General features: G+C 48.0%; 1 protein-coding gene across 1 annotated transcript in view; it reads left to right on the forward strand.

Annotated features, from left to right (window-relative positions):
* LOC129544164 (heparan sulfate glucosamine 3-O-sulfotransferase 3B1) overlaps positions 1 to 20495 on the forward strand; it is a 43765-nt gene extending 23270 nt beyond the window's left edge. Inside the window, exon 2 of the mRNA XM_055407328.2 lies at positions 16675 to 20495. Within this exon, the coding sequence (XP_055263303.1) occupies positions 16675 to 17293 (619 nt within the window). The 3' untranslated portion in view covers positions 17294 to 20495. The remainder of the gene's footprint in view (positions 1 to 16674) is intronic.
* Positions 20496 to 21463: the final 968 nt, after the last annotated feature.

A 21463-nucleotide genomic window follows, 5' to 3' on the forward strand; every position in this document is an offset into this window, starting at 1 on the left:
AACCCACAGAAGTTCTACCAGAAAGCACTTATTTGCATGCCTGTGGTCAAGAATCATATTGCCTTGCCGTGTTGTTACCTATAATTTACAGAGTTGCAAAATATCTCAAAAACAGTAAGAAAGCTATCTCCAGATAACCTGCTGTTCAGTTTTCCACTGGAGATGCCCAGTAATCTTTTCTGCTTATTCCAGTGTTCTTTACACCTTCTTGTATCAAGCTTCCGTAGCCTCACGGAGTTTATCATCAGCTAACAGCCCAGATCTGTCTCCCCCACTCCTGATACACCTTCAAGTCTCTCACTCCCATGTTTGATGTGGCTTCTCATTTGTCTGAGATCAAATCCCAAGTTCTTTCTAGCAATTGTTTGTTTATTTATGCACCCTTCATTCATCTAAGAGCCATTGATTTTGGCCACAGTGCAAATAAGGCAGAGTCCAGGCTTCAACCCCCTGGAAGTGGATAATAGCAGATAGAGAAAGGGTATGCTAACGTGTGTGTGTGCGTGCGCGCACGTGTGTATATTTGCAGGGAGGCTGATGGCAGGATAGGATCATAAGAAGGGAGCGAGAATCGCTAGCCCAGCCTAGGGTGGAAATGAATGCAGTAGGAACGCACGAGAAGGAGGGGGACTCTGCTTGCCCGTGGCAGGGGTGAAGGGTAAGAATGGAGGAATGGGACAAGCATGTCCTTTTGGAAAGGCAGGGAGATTCCTGGCCAGGAAACTTGAACATCTTGTTCAACATCATGAAAAGCTGTGACGTTTTCTAGGTTTGGCTTCTGGAAAAGATGCTGGGGAAGCAGTGAGGGGAGGGCTGGGCAGAGTGGAAAGGGGGCCACTCCCACCACTTCCTAATCATTGTAGTCTTATTTCTCACCATTCCTCAAACAAACTTCATCCGAGCCCAGTGTCTCAACCACTGCCTTATGTTCCTACACTTGGGTATCTTTTCTTCTTGACGTCTTTGCTCCCCTTGGCCTTGGCATCAGCTCAGGGAAGCTGCAGATGTCCCAAAGGACATGACTTTTGGATGCTTGTTTTGCACATTTCAATGCAGTATCTGTTGGGGAACTTCCTGGATGTGGAATTTCTCTCCAAATATACAGTGAGCCTCCGGAGGGCAAGAAACATCCCTGTGAATGATACCTTCACGCCGTGTCACTGATTCCTTAACCATCCATGAGCCGTCCCACCCACATTCCTAGTCCTTCCCTGATTCCTTAACCATCCGTGAGAGATCCTGCCCACATTCCTAGTCTTTCCTCTTGCGACCAGAGAGACATCTGAGGTCTCTCACCCCACCATCTCTTGGAGAATGCAAATGAATTTTAATAATTAAAGCAAAATAATAAGGAAAATGACAATGAATAGAAATCAGCTCATTAGAGTCATTTTTTTTTTCCTGTTAACCTCTGTGACCACTTAAATTATTTGAATAGAGAAGGCTTTTTGTTATTGTTGTTGTTCAGCCGCTAAGTCGTGTACGAGTCTCTGCAACCCCATGGCCTGCAGCACGCCACGCTTCCCTATCCTTCACCATCTCCCAGAGTTTTGCTTAGATTCATATCCATTGGTGGTTTATTACCGGCACCCCCCAAAACTCTGGGGCATCCACAGTTCAAAAGTGAGAGGAGCTCATGGCTGGCGTCTGTCCCTCAGGTGAAATAAGGGACTTGTTCTTTGCTATAGCTTAGCATGCAAGGTCAAGACCTTCTTTATGTGGATGGCCTCCTGATGGAATGGTGTCACTTAATGTAATGGGTGTGATGGTACATAAATGTTGCTCTAGGATTAATTACTTTGGGCGTTCAGATCCTGATATGGTCACCATTTTCAAACCTTCCCCAAATGGTAATTTATCATCCCAGGTTGCCCCCAATTCTCTTTACATATTTGCCCTGTGACCCCCAGTCGTTAGCTTTAAGCACTGCAAGTTAATTTTCTTGCATTCATTCACGTGTTCATTCAGCAGATTATTTTCCAGTGCTTCCTCTCCCAGGTTTTTTGCCATTTTCCTTGTATTTCTTTTGAAGATGTACCTTCTTACGGTGTACCGTCCAAAGAAATACAAAACAAAATATGGCAGGCCATAAGATTGAACCAAACATCTTGTTCTTAGAAATCATCATTAGGCTTAAAAAGTTACAGGGTTAGTTTTTCACTGGGGCTAATGCAGGGTAAAAGGCTAATCTCACTTGTAATTCTTAGCAGCCCTCTCACTAACCATTTGGTTATTTGATCCCCCTAGTGCTTACAGTTTTGTTCCCTTGTGGGAGTTGTGGGGTAGGGGGAGGGAATGCTTTGTGTCAAGAACAGAAGAAAGGCTGGAAGTTTTAAGACTCACCATCTACCAAAAGGTTCTCACAGAATATGAACAGTCATGAGGGAATGTGCGCAAATAATCCAGAACACTTAAGCAAAACTTCAAGCCTCCAAGACTTTCCATTTCTCCTATCCTCGGACATGAAATATACAGGCAAGTTGGACTCTGCTTAGCAATCTGTTACAGATGTATTGAGGTTTTCTAAAAAATGGTGACTGTGTCAATAAGTGGATGAGACTCTGAAGAGATTGCACTTACCTTTCTCCTCCTGAAAACTGGCTCTTAGAAGCCTCCATCCTTTGCAAACTGAGAATCTCCATAAGGAGAGGGTGGACTTTGATGGGTGTCTTTAGAGTTTCCATCAGCCTTGTGTGTCACATCCTGTCTCAAGACACCTCAAGACTCAAGACACTGATCAGCTTCAAGCACTAGGTCAGACCCACTGGGAAGAAACAAGTGCTGCTGCTGATAGGTGTGTGAGATAAGAAACTACGGATCTTTGTCTGCATCTTTGTCTGCAGCGTCTGTCTCCAGCTTAATACACTCCCAGGGATGTTCTCTATGGGCAGAAAGCACCTCTTTTCGTCTCTAAAATGTTCTTAGCTATTTAGAGCCTGTGATAAGGGGAGTTTATTTGTTCTCATTTCCCATCCGTTGAGCTTCACTCAAACTTATGTCTGGGGCTTTTATTGACCTAATTTACTTTATACTGTTTTCAGCTGATAACCATAAAGTGGGGTTCTGTTTGTCAGGTGGAAGGGGAGCGGGGAGCAGGATGGAGCCATTGTCTTGGACTTAAGAGTCGACTGGGGTTTCTCTCATCCCCAACTCCCGCTGGCCCCGCAGTCAGGGGCAGGAAGGTAGCGGATTATGTCAAGTCTTCATTCTGTGGATCTGGTTTCAGCAGTTGGGTTGTTTCTTTTCATCCACCTCAGATGGCTCCTGCCCCTAAACGGACTGTTTTACTTCATGCAGACCTCATTCTCTGCCATGGAAAGAAAGAGGGAGAAAGAGAGAGGTGAGGAAGGAGAGCGAGAAAGGAAGATAGGAAAAGAGGGAGGGAAAGAGAGAGAAAGAAGGAATGAAAGAGAGGGAGGAAAGAGAGAGAGATGGAAGGGAGGGAGGAAGGAACCTTCCAAGGCAGGATGCGTTCATATGAAAGACTGCCTCATTTCCTGCTCCTTTTTGGCTTGGATCATCACATCCGTTCAGTAATGTCAATGCAAGAGGGGGAGCTTGGTATTTCCTGCTTGCCAGGGTCCTAACAGGGGACTAAGAAAGAAGGTCCAAACATGGGATCCTTCCTGGCACAAGTGAGAATTTCAGGAAGTGGAGGCTCTTTCAAATCCTTGTTTCGCAAGAGACTTTGAATGTGAGAACCGATGTGGAATTTCTTTTTCCTTAGAAATCTCCCTAGTACCTAGGGCCGTAAGTCAAAGGAGATAAAGTGGCGACACGAGTGGGGGTCATCCCACATTACCCTTAGGTAGGGTTTCGCTGTGTTAGGAGCTTGTTCACATATGAACTACAACTGAGTCCCATTCTTGTTTGTTTTTTTTTTTTAAAGTATCTCCATTTTACAAATGAGGAGAGACGGCTCAGAGATGTTAGACAACTTGCCTGAGGACCCACAGCCTGACCTTGAGCTCTACTTTCCTTTCTGTTCCCTCAGGCACCAGGTTGCCTAGTTTGAGGATGCCCTTGACAGTAGCCTTCGTCTGAATTACAATCTTGGGGTTGACCTGTATCCTCAAGGTGCCTAAAGCACCCTCTGTACCTATTCAATCATTAAATATTTATATAGATTCTCCTTTACCGACTTGTGCTAACCTACGACTGGCTGGGGAGGGAGATGGCATGAGGGTGCAGTGGGAGAGGTGGAGATTGTTAAGGGTCCCCTTATAGAATTTTAGAGCCAACAACCCTTTTAAACCAGTCCATTCGCTTTTTAAAAGATTTTTTGATGTGGACCATTTTCAGTCTTTACTGATTTTTTTCTTTTATAGCATTGCTTCTGTTTTATGTTTGGGGTTTTTGGCCACAAGGCATGTGGGATCTTGGCTCCCCGACCAGGGATCAAACCTACACCCACTGCAATGGAAGATGGACTCTTAACCACTGGACCGCCAGGAAAACGCCCATTAACTTTATTAGTGTCAAAATCAACTTTTTTTTATGATTAACCTTTTTATTTTGTATTGGAGTATAGCCGGTCGACAAGGTTGAGATAGTTTCAGACGGCAGAGACTCAGCCATACATACACAAGTATCCACTCTCCCCCAAACTCCCCTCCCATCCAGGCTTCCAGGCAGCGCTAAGCAGAGTTCCCTTTGCTACACAGCAGGTCCTTGTTGGTTATCTACTTTAAATATAGCAGCGTGTACATGTCCATCCCAGACTCCCCAACTGTCTGTTCTCCCTGCCCTTCCTCCTGGCCACCATAAGTTCGTTCTCTAAGTCTATGAGTCTGTTTCTGTTTTGTAAATAAGTTCATTTGTATCACGTCTTTTTACAATGGAATACCACTAGGCTGTCAGAAAGAATGAGATCATGCCATTTGCAGCATTGTGGATGGACCTAGAGGTTGTCTGAGTTAAGTAAGTCACCTATTAATTTTTCTACACTGAGCCCGAAGCTTTTGAGTGTCAGGTCTTGTCAGCGGCTGCACAGGAACCAGAGCCCAGGGCTTCAAGCGTCCAGCATCCTGTAGACGTCACTGTGTCAGGAAGCCCCCTCCCCTTATCCTGGGGGGAGGGGGTGACTTCCCTGGGTGAGGAAGTGATTTCCATCCACTCTGCGTTGACTGGTGGTGCTGAGTGGTTCAGTCTTGAGTGAGGGTCTGTTTACTAACATTTGTACCTGGTTGCCAAGAGCACAGGGATGGGATGGGGTGGGCCTTTCTTGGGGTGAAGCCTGAGCTGGGAGAGGATTTCAGGAGCCTGTGAAACATACCAGCCAGTGCAGCCACCGGAGGGCTGGCCCTTTGTTGCTGGGGAGTCACCCAGGCAGAGCCGGGCTCCCAGCACCCCAGGGAGAAGAAGCGGATTCCAGAGGGGAAGCCTACATGGATCAGAGGTGAGGACGGGTCCGGTCTACGCAGAGAAGAATCTGTCCAGGGAGGGACGGCCTTCCCACTTCTGGCTGTGCTGCCTCTGAGTCCTGAGCTCGGCCCCCACCCCCCTGCCCACGGACAGGCTGATTTTACTTTCTAAAGACTGCGCTTCCCAGAAAACTTTTTTTTCCCTGTCTTTCTATTGATCAAAAACAATTTTTTTTTTCCAGGAAACGGGGGACACAGATTACTCTGATTTCACATGGTTTGTGCCCGCACACAGTGAGGTCTAATAAACATGAGCAGTGCCCCAGAGCGCCCAGACACAAAAGGCTATTAGCTTTTAATTGAAACCCTCCCTCTGCCCCCCAACCCCCACAGTCCCTTCCAGGAACAGGAACTCAGGCCTTTGTGAAGCAGGGTCTACAGTGGAGGATTCTGCCAAAATGAAAGGAATCTGGGGTTGACCCAGAGCTGCGAGATGCTCTTTAGAGCACCACCCCCTTATGGCACTCAAAGGCTTTTCATTTTCTGAGCAGTATTGAAATTCTCTTACAATGGAGGCCAAATCCTTGCGGTGGGGGTTGAGGGGTGGGAGGGGCGAGGGCTGGCCGAGGAGGGGGCCTGGGGCAGTCCATCCTTTGTTATGTCTCTTCTTTCCTACCCATTACCTTTAAAAAAAAAAAGTAAGTAAAAAGACCCAGTAAACTTTATAATGAGTAATGACATCACTTCCGGGAGCCCAGCCGCTCCAGGGACCAGAGAAATGAGGAGAACAACAGACTATTTACAATTTCATTTTAAATTATTTTGAACACTCCCGAAGGAGTTCTTTGATATGCAAACATCTCCCCCAAACGGAGATAATTATTTATGGAGATGTGTGGCCCTTTGAAAGGGAGCTCTCAAATCCTTGGGCTCAGAGACTTCCTACAAAGGAAGAAGGTTCCAGATAAGAAGGGGCCAAGCTGATCCCCACCTTCCTCCAAGCCCTCCTCCCTCGTCCCCAGGGAAGAAAACTGCTTTAAAGATGAAACTTCCCAGGGTCACCACTTACAGCTCGAGTTACAAGTCTCAGGAGCAACCAAGTCTCCTCATCCACAGTCGAGGTTGCAGGAAGAGTTCCTTTCTCATCTCTGCGGCTCTCGTCTTCTGGAAGGGAACAGAAACCACAAGTCTAGACCTTTGTCTTTGCCCCCAGTCCACCTGAAGTCCACTGTAACTTACAAACTCACAAGGGAGAAGGATGCTGCCCTGGGGACAGTTTGGGGTACTCACCCGGGATGGAGGTTCAGGGCTGGTAGACAGGCCTTCAGGAAAGAGGACCCCAGCTGCCCACACTTGTCACAGCAAAAACCCCTCTGATTAGGATGGTAATGACCCTGGAGACTGCACTTTTTCTTCCCCCTGGTTTTTCTTTTTTTTTTTACTTACTTTTGGCTCCACTGGGTCTTCATTGCTGCGTGGACTTTCTCTAGTTGTGGCGAGCGGGGGCTTCTCTCTAGTTGCGGTGCATGGGCTTCTCATAGCGGGGGCTTCTCTTGTTGTGGAGCGTGGGCTCTACAGGGCGCATGGGCTTCAGTAGTTGTGGCTCACAGGCTCAGCTGCTCCATTGCACAGGGGGTCCTAGTTTCCAGACCAGGGATTGAACCCACATCCCCTGCACTGGCAGGCGGATTCCTAATCACTGGACAAACAAGGAAGCCGCACTCCCCGGTTTTTCTTTTGAAAATGATTTAACTCCAGAGCACCCAGTACCTGCTGAAACCTGGGGACACGTCCCCCTGCCTCTCCCCGCAATCTGTCAGCATCTGTCACCTCCTGGGCTGTCAGCAGCTTTGCAGTTTTCCTCCAGGCAGCATTCCCTCCCCTCAACGCCCCCAGCAGCCCTTTCTGCCCTTTTCAAGTTGGCCACTTGAGTGCTTCCCTGGCCTCAGTGATAGGAGGTTGAGGCACTCAGCTAACCTCAGCCTAACTCCCTCCCCTGTGGACCAGGCAGGGCAGTGGGCCTCTGAGCCCAGGAGGAAAGGCTAAGGGAGGGGTCCAGGCAGCCGAGCAGTCAGATCCAAAGAACCCAAGGGCATCTTTTCATAAAAGAAGGCTTGTTATTTTTTGTTTTCTGAGTTTACTTTTTGTCATATATTTTCAAGGCAGGAAGTTGGAGATTTAGTCCCTTATCATGCTGCTTACAGGTTAAAATGTTCTGCCTGTGTTCACAGGTCAGGATGTCAGGGACAAACTCCAGGAGGAAAGGGTTTTCTTTCTTCCTGAGTGGTTGGGGGTGCAGGAGGCAGCATAGAGGATGCAAAGGTGCCGTGACCCCAGTACCCCAGGAGGAGCCCTGGGCCCGGAGTTGCAGGAGAAGGCGAGGGTACGGAAAGGACTCACATGAGCACGGGGCACTGGCACTGGTGGCCCAGGCTGAGGACACGAGGGTGCGTGACCCCATCCTTCCCAAGGAGGAAGCCATAGTCCACAGACAGGAAGAGGACAGACAGGATCTCAACCTTCTTCTTCTTTTTCTTCTTTTTTCAAGCTGTTTTAGGTTCATTGCAAAATCAAGCAGAAAGGGCTAAGTTCTGGAAACCAAGCATGGGCATTCAAATTGGGGTTCAAGAACACTCCCATGTGCTTCCTGCTCCCCCTCAAGCACAGCCTCCCCCACCGTCGACACCCCCCGTCAGAGCAGTCCACCGGTTATGACGAGCTCACACTGACACATCAGGCATCATCACGCCAAATCCACAGTTCACAGCAGGGTCCACCCTTGGTGAGCTGTGTTCTGTGGACTTGACTATACCACATGTTGCCATGTATCCAACACGATGGGATTGTTCAGGGTGTTTTCACCCCTCTGTGCTCTGTTTAGCGTCCTGCTTCCCGCATCCCTGGGATCCCAGGGCTTTTGAGTTTTGCAGCTGATACTTGCGGATTTAACAGCTATTTTTAAAAAATGGCACCTTAACTCTTCTAAAGGGGGACATCCTTATTTCCTACACCGATTTGGGACTTTGAGAGGAGGTTTGACTATTTACTATCTGTTTTCAGGGTGGGAGGAGAGATGTAACCTTCCTAGAGATGCTGATTATTCTGTTTGTAAAGGTTTCTCCTGGCTGCACCGTGGGCTTTTGAGCTCTCAGAGGCTGGATGTGGGCTTTGAAAGTCAAAGTATTAGTCACTCAGTCACTTCTGACTCTTCAGTGACCCCATGGACTGTAGCCTGCCAGGTTCCTCTGTCCGTGAATTCTCCAGGCAAGAATACTGGAGTAGGTAGCCATTTCCTTCTCCAGGCGATCTTCCCAATTCAGGGGTCGAACCCACGTCCCCTGCAATGCAGGCGGATTCTTTACCATCTGAGCCACCAGGATGTGGGCTTTGGGAACAGCTAAAGATGATGCGGCATCTTTGCTTCCTGGCCTGTCCTCCCCACCCTGAGTTTGTCCTCAAGGCAGTTTATCAGAATTTGACCTCCTCTGTGGTATTGATTTACAGACCAGGAAGCCAAGGATGCAGGGATGTGGGGGTGGGGTGGGGGATGGGGGACAAGCTAGTTAGGAGCCAGAACTGGAAGACAGACAGAGACCCAGAAACAACTTGTAGCTTCTTCTTCTTCTTTTAAAGCAACGGTAAATAGATTTGTGATGTCAAAATGTCCAAGTCTGTATTGACCATTTTCTCTTCTCAATCAATATTTCCGTCCCAATGGTAACAACACAAGGATTTGGGCAGCCTAGGGCCATTTGTAAGGGGATTTGCCTTGTGCGCAGAGCTCGATTTTAGATTTTGATGGAAAGGAGCAGTGCAAGAGAAAGAGTGGGGAGTGATGGAACTGAGCTGGATTATGACTGTGATGCTGGCTGTTAGACAATTTTGTGCATTTGTCCAAAGTCATAGAACTGGACAGAATGATGATTTATGTATGTAGGTTAAAAAGTAGGTTCTAAAAAGGAAGAAAAAAGATCTTTATTGGAGGTCAGGAAACATGGGACTGCTGCTGCTGCTGCTAAGTCACTTCAGTCGTGTCCGACTCTGTGTGACCCCACAGACGGAAGCCCACCAGGCTCCCCCGTCCCCGGGACTCTCCAGGCAAGAACACTGGAGTGGGTTGCCATTTCCTTCTCCAATGTGTGAAAGTGGAAAGTGAAAAGTGAAAGTGAAGTCGCTCAGTCGTGTCCGACCCTTAGCGACCCACGGACTGCAGCCTATCAGGCTCCTCCATCCATGGGATTTTCCAGGCAAGAGTACTGGAGTGGCTTGCCATTGCCTTCTCCGAACATGGGACTATTTCTTTTAATTATTTTTTAATTGGAGTATAGTTGATTTACAACTAATTTATGTTAGTTTCAGGTGTTCAGCGGAGAAGGCAATGGCACCCCACTCCAGTACTCTTGCCTGGAAAATCCCATGGACGGAGGAGTCTCGTAGGCTGCAGTTCATGGGGTTGCGTAGAGTCGGACACGACTGAGTGACTTCACTTTCACTTTTCACTTTCATGCATTGGAGAAGGAAATGGCAACCTACTCCAGTGTTCTTGCCTGGAGAATCCCAGGGACGGGGGAGCCTGGCGGGCTGCCGTCTATGGAGTTGCACAGAGTCGGACACGACTGAAGTGACTTAGCAGCAGCATAGCTGTCTCTATCTGTTTTAACTATATCTTCCTTCAGATTCTTTTCCCGTATAGATCATTATAGAATATTGAGTAGCATTCCCTGTGCTGTCCAGCAGGTACTTGTTTATCTATTTTATCTATACTAGTGTATATATATGGGATGTTTCTGGAATCAAACAAAGAGATCATCCTCTCTTTCTGGTTTTCCTCAGTCCCAGAGGGAGCTGGGCCCACCCCACCCCATTGTGGCTTGCAGCTTTGTCTGCTCTCTGAAGTTCAAGTTCATTCACTTCCATCATCTGTTTTGTGTCAGTGTCTCGGCATCTGCTTGGCTGTAGTGTGGTGGGTTACACCCATCTCAATAACCTTCCTCTTTTTTCTTGCGTAACTTGCCAGTTCCAACAATAAGTTCACTTGCTGGACTCTGGGCGCCGACATGCCATCCAAAGAAAGAAAAGAAGCAGAAAAAGAAAATTAGGGCAACATTGGCTGCTGAAGAACATCAGAATTACAAGGCTTTTAGAACTTGTCTGGTTCATTCAAATTTCCCCCACCTGTTGGCTTGAAGGTTTGTTTTTAAGAGTTTGCTTTCCGAGGTAACACGTAAGAGCCCCGTCAAGACATGGGCTGTTCATTGTAAACACTGGGCTACTCCAAAGCCCGTGACGGCCACGCCCCTTGGGAGGCTGAGTCCACAGGTCGGCTCTCAGCTACTCCTGAGTCTGGCAAAGGCACAGGTGCAGGTGAGCGCCCAGACCTGGGGCTCAGATTCTATATCCTCAGACCTGACTCTAGACATCCTCCTGGTTCACCTGCCACAAGCCTGTGAAAGAGGAAACGGCCCAGTGGTCATTTTGACCTCAATACATCTTAGTTTCATGAGCTTTTCAAAAATGAAGATGCACAGAGATGCATTAGTTTCATTTTAAGCCATGAATTTGGCAAAAGCATAAATCAAATAATTCGGGGCTTGTACTATTCTTCACCTGTTTGTTTCTTTCTTTCTTCTGTTTATGTTGATATTATCTAACTTTAGATGATGAAAGAGTTAGATGCATCTTTTAGTCTCTCATCGCACGAGTTTCTTCTAGTTCTTTCAGTTTGCCTCATTTTGTTTTACTGAGAGCCTGATTTGTGTTTGATAATTAGCTCGGTGTAGTGTGTTTGTGTGTGTGTGTGTGTGTTTGTGTGTGTGTGTTTGTGTGTGTATGTGTGTGTGCGTGCGCGCATCTCTGTGCATCTGCACACACGCATGTCTTTGTTGTTTAGTTGCTCAGTCATGTCTGACTCTTTGTGACCCCATGGACTGTAGCCCGCCAGGATCCTCTGTCCATGGGATTTCCCAGGCAACAATACTGGAGTGGGTTGCCATTTCCTTGTCTAGGAGATCTTCCTGACCCAGGGATCGAACCTGTGTCTCATGCATTGGCAGGTGGGGCATCACCCTCCCTTTGGGGCCTGGTCTGCTTTGATGGGGTGAGGATATGACCCCGAGTTCTCTAGACTTCACTGCAGGAATTCGGTTCAAATCCCGCCTTGGATTAGCTGAACAGATTTTGTTCTGTTAACAATATTGGTTTCTTGATTTTTTTCCACCATGGGGGGCCTCCGTCACCACCCATAGGTGCACATGGCATCCTCAGAATAAGGGGCTGGAGTGCAGGGCAGCTGCCAGGCTCATGGATGCCCCAGGGTGACAACTTCCAGCCTGGCTGCAAGTTGGCATCATCAGAGAGATTCCCATGTTGGGGCCTCACCCACAGGGGCCTGAGTCCATGGGTCTAGGGTGGAGCCCGGGCATCTAGCACCCTCGGCATCAAAGCTGAATCCTGCCAGCACTGAGGAGCCCATTGCTTTCTTTTGAGTTTCCTGAAATATATTGAAAGCCTGACATACCCGCTGCAAATCCTCCAGTTTCCCAGGTTCCTGCTCCATGGTCCAGGTCTTTGAGGGCTCTGATGCTCCCAGAATGGTCATCCCCAGGCCTGAATGTCGTGGTGTCACCTGAAACCTCTGTTTAGCATCTCTTCTTCTTGTCCTGAGGATGGGTGGGTGGGAGCATGCATCTTCCTGAGACTTGACCCAGAGAGACCTCCAGGTCCACTGGCTTCATGAGCACCATGGGGAATGTGTGCCAGGTGTGGAACAGAGTCCCTTCCTGCCCACGTGGTGGAGAGGGGAGGATGGGGTGGGGGCGTGGCCTCTGGTGGGAGGAGCTACTGCTCCATCCTGTCCTAACCCCCCAGCCCCATCCTATGCAGTTAGCAGCAAGCATGTGTGAGCCTAAGACATCTATTGTTTCGAAATCTGACTCATCTTTGAACAATTATGATCGTAGTCCTGTGATTCTAGCCCTGGAATACCTGTTATTAAGATGCTAATCTCCAAATGAGAAGAAGAAATACAGGTATCTCTTTAAAGAAAGGATAGGTGTGTAGCTCTTTGTACATTTCATCATAGTAGGAAAGACGCAGAAGGCTGGGTGGAGGTGTGGTGATGGGGGTATCAGAGGGCCGACTCCGGGCAGTGGAGTCCTGGCAGCGGGTGACCCTCCCCGTCAGCCCTAGCTCACTCCTCAGTAGGTTGGGACTGGCAGTGCCCTCTCGAAGGCTTGTGTGCAAGGGATTAGGTGAGGCGCAGGATGTGAAAGTTTCTCTGGAAGCCCCAAAGCGCTGCCTGGATTATTAGCTGCGGCTATCAGTTTGAGAAACTGGCTTTCCTAATAAACTGCTCAATTAAACTGCAACCCGCCTGCTGGCTTGGGACGCCCGCCTGCAGCTGGAGCCACCACTGGAGGGGTCACTGGGGTAAGCTGCAGGGCCCACGTAAGGGGGGGTCACCCTCGGTCATGTCTCCATCTTTTCTTCTCGGAGCCACTGCTGTGCCCAGAGAGGTTCTGAGTGTCCAGACAGGAGAACCTGGCCAGTGAACGGTGGGAGTGGGAGGAAGCTGGGCCCAGGAAGTGAATGGAAAAGGGTTTCACTCCAGGACCAGGGGTGCTGGGAGTCAGGGGGGTGGAAGGTGACAGAAGAGCTGACAGAGGCAAGAACAGGGTCTTGCCTGTAACTGCCCAGAAGGGTCAACAGCACACTTCTTGGGCCGTGCTGGGGAGGTGCCCCACTCTGTCTGAGTCAGGCCCCAGGACCAGGGGAGGGGAGGAAAAATAATTTTCCCTCTTCCCTTCTAGGTTCTTAGCTGAGACCCCCGCAACCCAACCCAGCTCCCTGTAATAAAAGACAGTCAACAGAAGAAAAACAAACAAGTTTAATAACATGTGTCCCTCCTGTGTACAAGGGGGATGCCCAGGAAACCTGAGCAAGTCTTGGAAACAGCCCAAGCCTCCATCTTAAATGCTATCTCCAGCTGGAGACAAAAGATTTTTGGAAGGGGGAGGCCAGTTCTGGGAGGTAGTGGGGAAAAGCCCAGTAGATAAGGGCACAGCTGCTAGGCAGAATTGACTCCATGGATACGAGATTCTAGAGATGTAGCCAGTCTTCTCCTCCTGGTACAGACAGGAAGACACTCTTGTTATTCAGTTGCTTAGTCGTGTCCGACTCTGTGACCCCGTGGACTGCAGCACGCCAGGCTTCCCTGTCCTTCACTATCTCTCAGAGTTTGCTCAGACTCATGTCCACTCATGTCTATGATGCCATGCAACCATCTTATCCTGTTACCCGCTTCTCCTCCTGCCCTCAATCTTTCCCAGCATTTCCCTTATAAATATAAATGTCTCTTACTAAAAGTTAGCATTAACTGGTTTTCAGAGCTTTTCAACGTCCATTGTTTCTTAAAAATAATCAGCCTAAAATAATCCTTAACCCAAAGAGACATATTTCCTGTGGCATATTCTACTCCCCTCCCCCTGCCACAGAAATGCACCTGGAAACCCATGGAGAGGACTCAGGGGGCGCCTGCTGAAATGATGGAGAACCCCGTAGCATATTCGCCCATCAGCTGCTCTGTGTCCACACCACGCGCGCCCAGGGAAAGGTGGCTGTGGAGCCTGCAGTGGACGGGGACTGAGACTTGTCAGCAGTTCCCCGGCTGTTATTGGATAAACAGAAAGTCTTAAGACCCTGAGTGCTTGCTGACATCTGTGTGCAACCTCTGGACTGTCCTGGGGAGACGGGGTCCTTTGGAGCTCATACTGCACCGTGGCAGGGGGTCACCCAGGAATCTGACCCCGGTCCAGAGATGCATTATGGCTGAGTAGGCTGTGCCTTTGGACTGTAAGATGGTGACCATTTCCTGTTCCTTTTCTGCTCGTCCTGGTATGGGCTCTCTCACTTGGCCATTTTGTTCCATGATCGCCAGGCCCTTGTTTAGGGACGTCGAGGGGATGGATGCACGCAGCAAAGGTTCAGAGGTCGCTCTGGAGCCCAGGTGGGCAGAGAGTCACGTCCACTCTTCCCGAAGCTTTGCTTGTCCCAGGGGCATCCCCATGGCTCCTCTGCAGGTGAACCAAGGGAGAGACCAGTCCCTGCATGTGGGCTTGCCTCCTTGCACCCTTTCCCTGACGCTGGCAACAGTAGGGAACTGACGACCTTTCTTTGGCACCGATTAGCTCCCAGGCTCAGTCCCAAGGAGAAACCCTGGGTGCTGGACATCATCCTTTTTCTCATGGACCAAATGAGAAAACGGAGGCACGCACAGGTGAGGGGCTCACACCTCAATCCACGGGGTGCTGAGTGTCAGACCAGGGGCCGGTCTTCAGCGCCTGTCCTCGGTCACTCAGACCCTCTGCAGACAGACCCCAACCTGCCCCACGTGCATGGCCCTGGAGAACGTGGTGGGTGGGGTTTTCTTCAGTTACAGGGATAGCACTTGGATTCTATTGAACCCTTTCTTGTAGACTCGGTCTAGATGTAGGTGGCTGAACACGGGGGAAAAAATTCGAACTTAATCAGACTCGACCTGCTTTTGAGGGAAATGCAGAATAAGTTGAGAGCCGGGCCCTCTTTAATCCTCCATCGAATTAGCCTGATGACAGGGCTACCTTCATCTAAGTGGTAAATGGGCAAAGTGGGTCAATCCAGCTTTAGCTTAAGCTGGGGCTGGTTGCAGGGTTCTGGGGCCACTCCCCATCTGGGAGAAGCCCGCTTCCTCTAATTCGCTGTGAAGGAGGAGTCTGTTGCCCTTCTTGGCTCGTGTGATAGAGTTTATATCATCATTTCTGTAAATATCTCTGTAAAGCAGTTTTGTCTCATTAGATAGGGATGGCTTGAAGCTGGACGTTTAGAACATCCTGAGTGTTAGTTGCTCAGTCACGTCCGACTCTTTGCGACCCCATGGCTTGCAGCCTGCCAGACTTTCCTGTCCTCCACTATCTCCTGGAGTTTGCACAAGTTCTGCCTATGTAGTTACATTTATATTATGTGGCAATAAATAAATATCATACAAGTCTCTCTCTCTCTCTCTTTAAAAATATTTATTTATTGATTTATTTTGGCTGTACTGGGTCTTAGTTGTGGCATGTGGACCCTTCATTCCCTGACCAGGGATCAAGCCCAGGACCCCTGCATTGGCAGCGAGGAGTGAGTCTTAGCCACTGGACCACCAAGGAAGTCCCTGTCTCTTTTTTAATTATTTACTTTTAACTGGAGGATAATTGCTTTACAATATTGTGTTGGTTTCTGCCATGTATCAACATGAATCAGCTATAGGTATTCACATGTCTCTTCCCTCTTGAACCTCCCTCCCACCTCCCACCCAATCCCACACCCTCTAGGTTGTCACAGAGCACTGAATTTGAGCTCCCTGCATCATACACCAGGGATCTATAAAAAATAGATTTCCACCAGCTGTCTATAAAAAATGGAATCTGAAGTAGTTTTGGAGGCTTCTAGAGTTGTGTCTCAGCAAATCAGTTTATACTTCATCTGACTCCTCCCAAATTTTTGGCAGCAGTGTGCCTCGAGGCCTTCAGGAATGTCTTTCACAGTGAAGGCGTTTGCTCAGTGGTCACTGTGGCGATGCTAGTACACCCTGACTGGCTCAGCGGCCATTTTCCTTCCCATGTCCACCAGGCTTTTGTCCCAACGTGATAAGCACAGCAGGGCAGGAAAGCAAGGACACGTGAACACCAAAATCTCTAGGCACTCCAGGTGATATTATTTTGAAAGGCACATATCCAGAGGCCAGAGGTCTCTGTGTTCTGAAGTCAGATAATGGGGGCCATCTAAAAGCTGGATACCCCCCAAAATAAGGGAGAGGTGACAAGGGGGAGAAGAGCTCAGAGAAGGTCAAATCTTATTCCTTCTACCCTAAATTAAAGTGCCTTCCCATCTTAAGTGGAGAGCATCTGGCCTCCAACCTTCAGATGGGACGTACCTATATCTCTCAGCTCTGAAATTCTACTTGCCTTTTTTTTATGTTTCTACAAACTGAGATTAGATGGAGCCATGATTAAAAGTGATGACTTTGCCACTCAGTGCTCTGTGATGACCTAGAGGGGTAGGATAGCAGGACAGGTGGGAAGGAGTCTCAAGAGGGAGGGGATATATGTATACATATGGCTGATTCATGGGTGTTGTACAGCAGAAATTAACATATTGTAAAGCAGTTACCCTCCAATTAAAAAATAAATCAGAAAAAAAAAAGCAAGAATATAAAAAAAAAAGTATTGCTATTGAGACATGTGGCCAAAGAGCTGTGACCTCTGACCCGCCCTGGTGTGTTTGCTCCGCGCAGGGACCTGATGCCGAGGACCCTGGACGGCCAGATCACCATGGAGAAGACGCCCAGCTACTTCGTGACGCGCGAGGCGCCTGCGCGCATCTCGGCCATGTCCAAGGACACCAAGCTGCTGGTGGTGGTGCGGGACCCGGTGACCCGGGCCGTGTCGGACTACACGCAGACGCTCTCCAAGCGGCCCGACATCCCCAGCTTCGAGAGCCTGGCCTTCCGGAACCGCTCGGCGGGCCTGGTGGACCGCTCGTGGAGCGCCATCCAGATCGGCCTGTACGCCGAGCACCTGGAGCGCTGGCTGCGCCACTTCCCTGCCCGCCAGATGCTCTTCGTGAGCGGCGAGCGCCTGGTGCGCGACCCGGCCGGCGAGCTGGGCCGCGTGCAGGACTTCCTGGGCCTCAAGCGCATCATCTCGGACAAGCACTTCTACTTCAACCAGACCAAGGGCTTCCCCTGCCTCAAGAAGGCGGAGGGCAGCGGCCGCCCCCACTGCCTGGGCAAGACCAAGGGCAGACCCCACCCCGAGATTGATGCGCAGGTGCTGCGGCAGCTGCGGGATTTCTACCGGCCCTTCAACCGCAAGTTCTACCAGATGACGGGCCACGACTTCGGCTGGGACTGATGGCACCCTCTTGGGCTTAGGAAATATTGAGAGAGATTATATGTATGTAAAATGTACAGAAATCTATTTTATAATAATTTATTTTTAATTCATAAGCAATTAATTCACTAAGCTGCCTAGCCACACTCTTTTAGAGAGTCACATAATCTGTTAACATTCCAAAGTGTTTTCTAATATTTTCTTCTTGTCCTCACAATGGATGGTGCTTCCATTTTTTTTTTTTTTTTCCTCCTTTGAGTTTTCTTTCTACCCATTGTATTTAAAGAAAAGAAAAGCACAACTTGAGATTTTTGTTGTTACGGGTATGCAGCCTTCGATCGCTGTCTGGATGCATTTGTCATCTCCTTCTTCTGAAACTCCGGTCTCCCTGGCTGCCTGGCCACCTCTGGGAGCTCTGAGGTGACAGACTACCACGTGGCAGCTTCCTCAGCCACTTTCTGACATGTCCAAGGGCGCAGACTTCAGACCACAGTGCTAGATCTGCCTCCCTTACCCCCCCACCCCCTCAAGTCCACTCAGCACCAGAAAGAATCACTACCTTGGCAGGGACATCCGTGTCCTCTTAGAGTCTGCTGGTGCGGGGTCAAGGTCATGGACTTTAGCTTTTGATTTTGAAGGCTGCCCCCTTGCCTTCTCTTCTGCCCCATCCCCAGTTCATCAGCTTGAAGTGTATGCAAATATCAGCCCCGCCTCCTTTCCCAGGTCCTGTGCTTGGCTGCTGCTTTAGAAATAAAGATGTTCCCTTCTAATTTGCATGGGAATGCATCGTGCTCCGTTCTCAGGCAGACAGTTTCTGCCTCGACACACCAAAGAATCCTCCCAGCTAGCAAAACGACCAGCAAGAACCAGGGGTACTGGGTGTCAAGACCTGAAGGGTTCAGATGCCTTCCCTCCTGACTCCACCAAGATGCCAGGACCAGCCCCCGTTTGCTGTCTGGAATTCCTCTCCTTGGAATTTCTAGCTCATCTCAGACAACATGGTCTGTAGCCAACAGCCAGACAGAACCAGGAGTGGCTCTTATAAAAAGAGACTGGGAAAGCTGGCCCCGTGTTGCCTGTGACACTTGAGCCTGGGCTGTCTCTTGTTCTAGCCATGCCCTGGCAGGAGAGGTACCAGCCTTGTAGCTGCTGATGTGGAATGCTCTCCTCTGCTTCTCTCTGGAGGGAGCAGTGGGGTGGGAAGGCCGGGGGAGTCATTTGATGCTGACCAGCTAGTGGCTGTTGGGTAACCGTATAGCAATATGACATAATAATAGTCTCTTCACTTGATCCTCAGTTTTCTAACCCAGAATGGTTCTACCGTCAAAGAATTGCCATTTGCATTATACTTTCATCAAGGAATATATGGGAAGATGTTGTCAACCTGGTTGGGTTGCGATAGTTACAAAGGGCATTTTTGTCTGTTCTATGTGATAACTCGCTCGCTAGAGAAACAAAACACTGGTCTTTAAGGGATGTCTTGTGGATAAGCTGGTTTGTCTTTGCCCACGTAGCTAGTTTGTGCTTAGCAGCAAAACTGTCATCATGTAGGTTGGGTGTAGGAGGCTGGGCATGGGGTGGGGGCAGGGAGCTATGCATTCCTGAGATGCTAAAATCATTCCATAGCTTTGTTACTGCCCCTACCAAGCTGAGGAGAACCTGCAGTTACGGGAACGCCCGTAATCACGGGGTGGTTCTCCCTTCTTGCTGCTTGGGTGTCAAAGACATCCTCATAAGGGTGCTGATTGATCATACATTTCTCCAGTGAGAAAGCTGATTAGAAATAAAACTGGAAACACCTCCTCCTTTCCATTACTGCAGAACGTATGGCTTCAACTCAGAGTCAGTCCACAGCCACCACCTGCTCCTGCCCTGTCTGCTTTCTGGCCACTCTGGTGCCCTGCCGTGGCACGTGATGTCCAGTTGCAGAGAAGTTCAGAGAAGCGCTTGCCACAAAGCCGTGGGGGAAATGCACACAAGCTTCTCCTTCCCCTCCAGGTCCCTGCTTGTCTTTTCAAGCTGGACCATTTTTGATTAAGTTGTTTATTCTCTGCCTTAAAACTGAAACAGGAAATCCTCAGCTTGAAGGAGGGTCATTTAGTCATGAACACTGAAGTGAGTCAAGGTTCCATTCTAGGTCAAATCCTTGAATCCAAACAGATGTCGATAATTAGCACTGAAGGACTAGAGTGAGTTTTTCCGTGGAAGACAAATAAATCAGATTTCCTGTGCATCTCTTCTGAGGGGTCTGAGGGCTTGCAGTTTCTGACTGCTCCCGACGGCTCCCAAGGTTACACCCCATCGCGTGATACTTATTACAAGGCCCACATGTCTTCCTCCTGGAGAAGTCAGGCAATACATAAAATCAGGCCTTAACTTTCTTCCTGTTCCAGCCATCTGCAAGACCACCAGCTTAACTTTTTCGCCGCAGGAAGGCAAACACCATATCACCTCTTGGCAAATTTTGTCCTCACGCATGTTTTGGGTTTCTTCCAGGTTACAGGAAAAGCTCTGATGTTCATGAGGTACTCTTTACTCCACTCAGTGTGTTTAAAAACAAACAAAAATGGTGAGAAAAAAATTGGAAGTTTCTGTTGTTCCTATCTAGCCCACGCTGTCTTTGAGGTGCTTGTCCGGTAGTCTGTGAACTTGGTATGTGGGACCTGGAAAGGTGCTTAGGTACACTGACTGCATCTTAAACGTCTAGTTGGATGAAGGAGGAGAAATTGTCTCCTTCTTCCCAGAAAGTCAATCTGAATGACAGGTACATTATAGACATTGGAGAAACAGAGTTTCAGATCCTGCCAGGATATCTTCATAAGAAAGGAAAAATGGAAGAGTCCATTCAACTAGAAACACGCAGTGTTGAAAAAGCCAAGGTGGAAGTCGATGTCTTTTTCTTTTCAGTTGATCAAGAAAGGTGGTCAATAAAACTTCAAGGTGTGGTTAGATTTTTTTTTTTCACTTTTGTAACATTAATTTATGACTGAGTTTCATTCAACCCAGTAATCTGAAATACTGTGCAAATCCTAGCTGTTTCCTCTATAACCTGGATGTTAGAATAGCCAATATGTACAAAAAGGAAAAAAAAAAATTAAATCAAGTATTTTGTCCTATGTATAACACAAATTAATTTTACACGGAGAAAGATGTTTCTAGGAAAATGAAATTCTGGTAATTCATACTGTTGCTTTGTATGAACAAATAAAATATATTTTACCAACTTGGGTGTACTTCTGTGTTTTATTATGTGTTGTGGATGGACAGGGAGGTGGTGGTTGTTGTTCAGTTACTAAATCATGTCCAAATCTTTGCGACCCCATAGACTGCAGCCCACCAGGTTCCCCTGTCCTCCACTTTCTCCTGGAGTTTGCTCAGATTCACATCCGTTGAGTCTGTGATGCTATCTAACCATCTCATCTTCTGGCACCTTGTTCCTTTTTCCTTCAGTCTTTCCCAGCATCAGGTCCATATCTTTAGCAAACAACCTGTGTTCTTTTAACAAAGCACACCATCTCCATGGTTATATGGATTATTATTTACTACCTTATAGATTCGATTCATTCTTCTACTTGATATTTTTCAATTTTCAATTGAGATTTACTTTCTGGTTGCATTTTATTTTATTGTTATTTTCTAAAAATATTTATTTCTTTGGCTGTGGTCTTATTTGGTCTTAGTTGCAGCATGTGGGATCTTTAGTTTTGGAATGTGGGATCTGGTTTCCTGACCAGGGATCAAACCTGGCCCCGTGCATTGGGAGACGGAATCTTAGCCACTGAACCACCAGCAAAGTCCCTATGGTTTCATTTTGAAGTAGCCGATTCTAAGTTAATAAATTAAGGCTCAAGAATCCTGACCTCTTTTTTGTTTGTTTTATAAGCCACTTTATTGAGGTGAGATTGGCATACAAAAAGTGTGCATGTTTAACGTATACCACTGGATGAGTTTAGTGTAAGTACACACCTGTGAAACCAACGCCATAGACATAGCCATCACCTCCAAAAGTCCCCCCCCCCACCATTTTTATTTATATTTTTGTGATAAGAACATTTTACACAAGACCCACCCTCTTAGCAAACTCTTAAGAATTCAGTATAGTATTGTTAACTGTAGGCAATATGGTGTATATTAGGTTTCTTGGATTTAATTCATTTTGTGGAACTGAAATTTTATTCAATTTAAAAAGGA

This window comes from Moschus berezovskii, chromosome 20 (assembly GCF_049115385.1).
Source record: "Moschus berezovskii isolate FMDL1 chromosome 20, NW_MosBer_1.0, whole genome shotgun sequence".
Classification (NCBI taxonomy): domain Eukaryota; kingdom Metazoa; phylum Chordata; class Mammalia; order Artiodactyla; family Moschidae; genus Moschus; species Moschus berezovskii.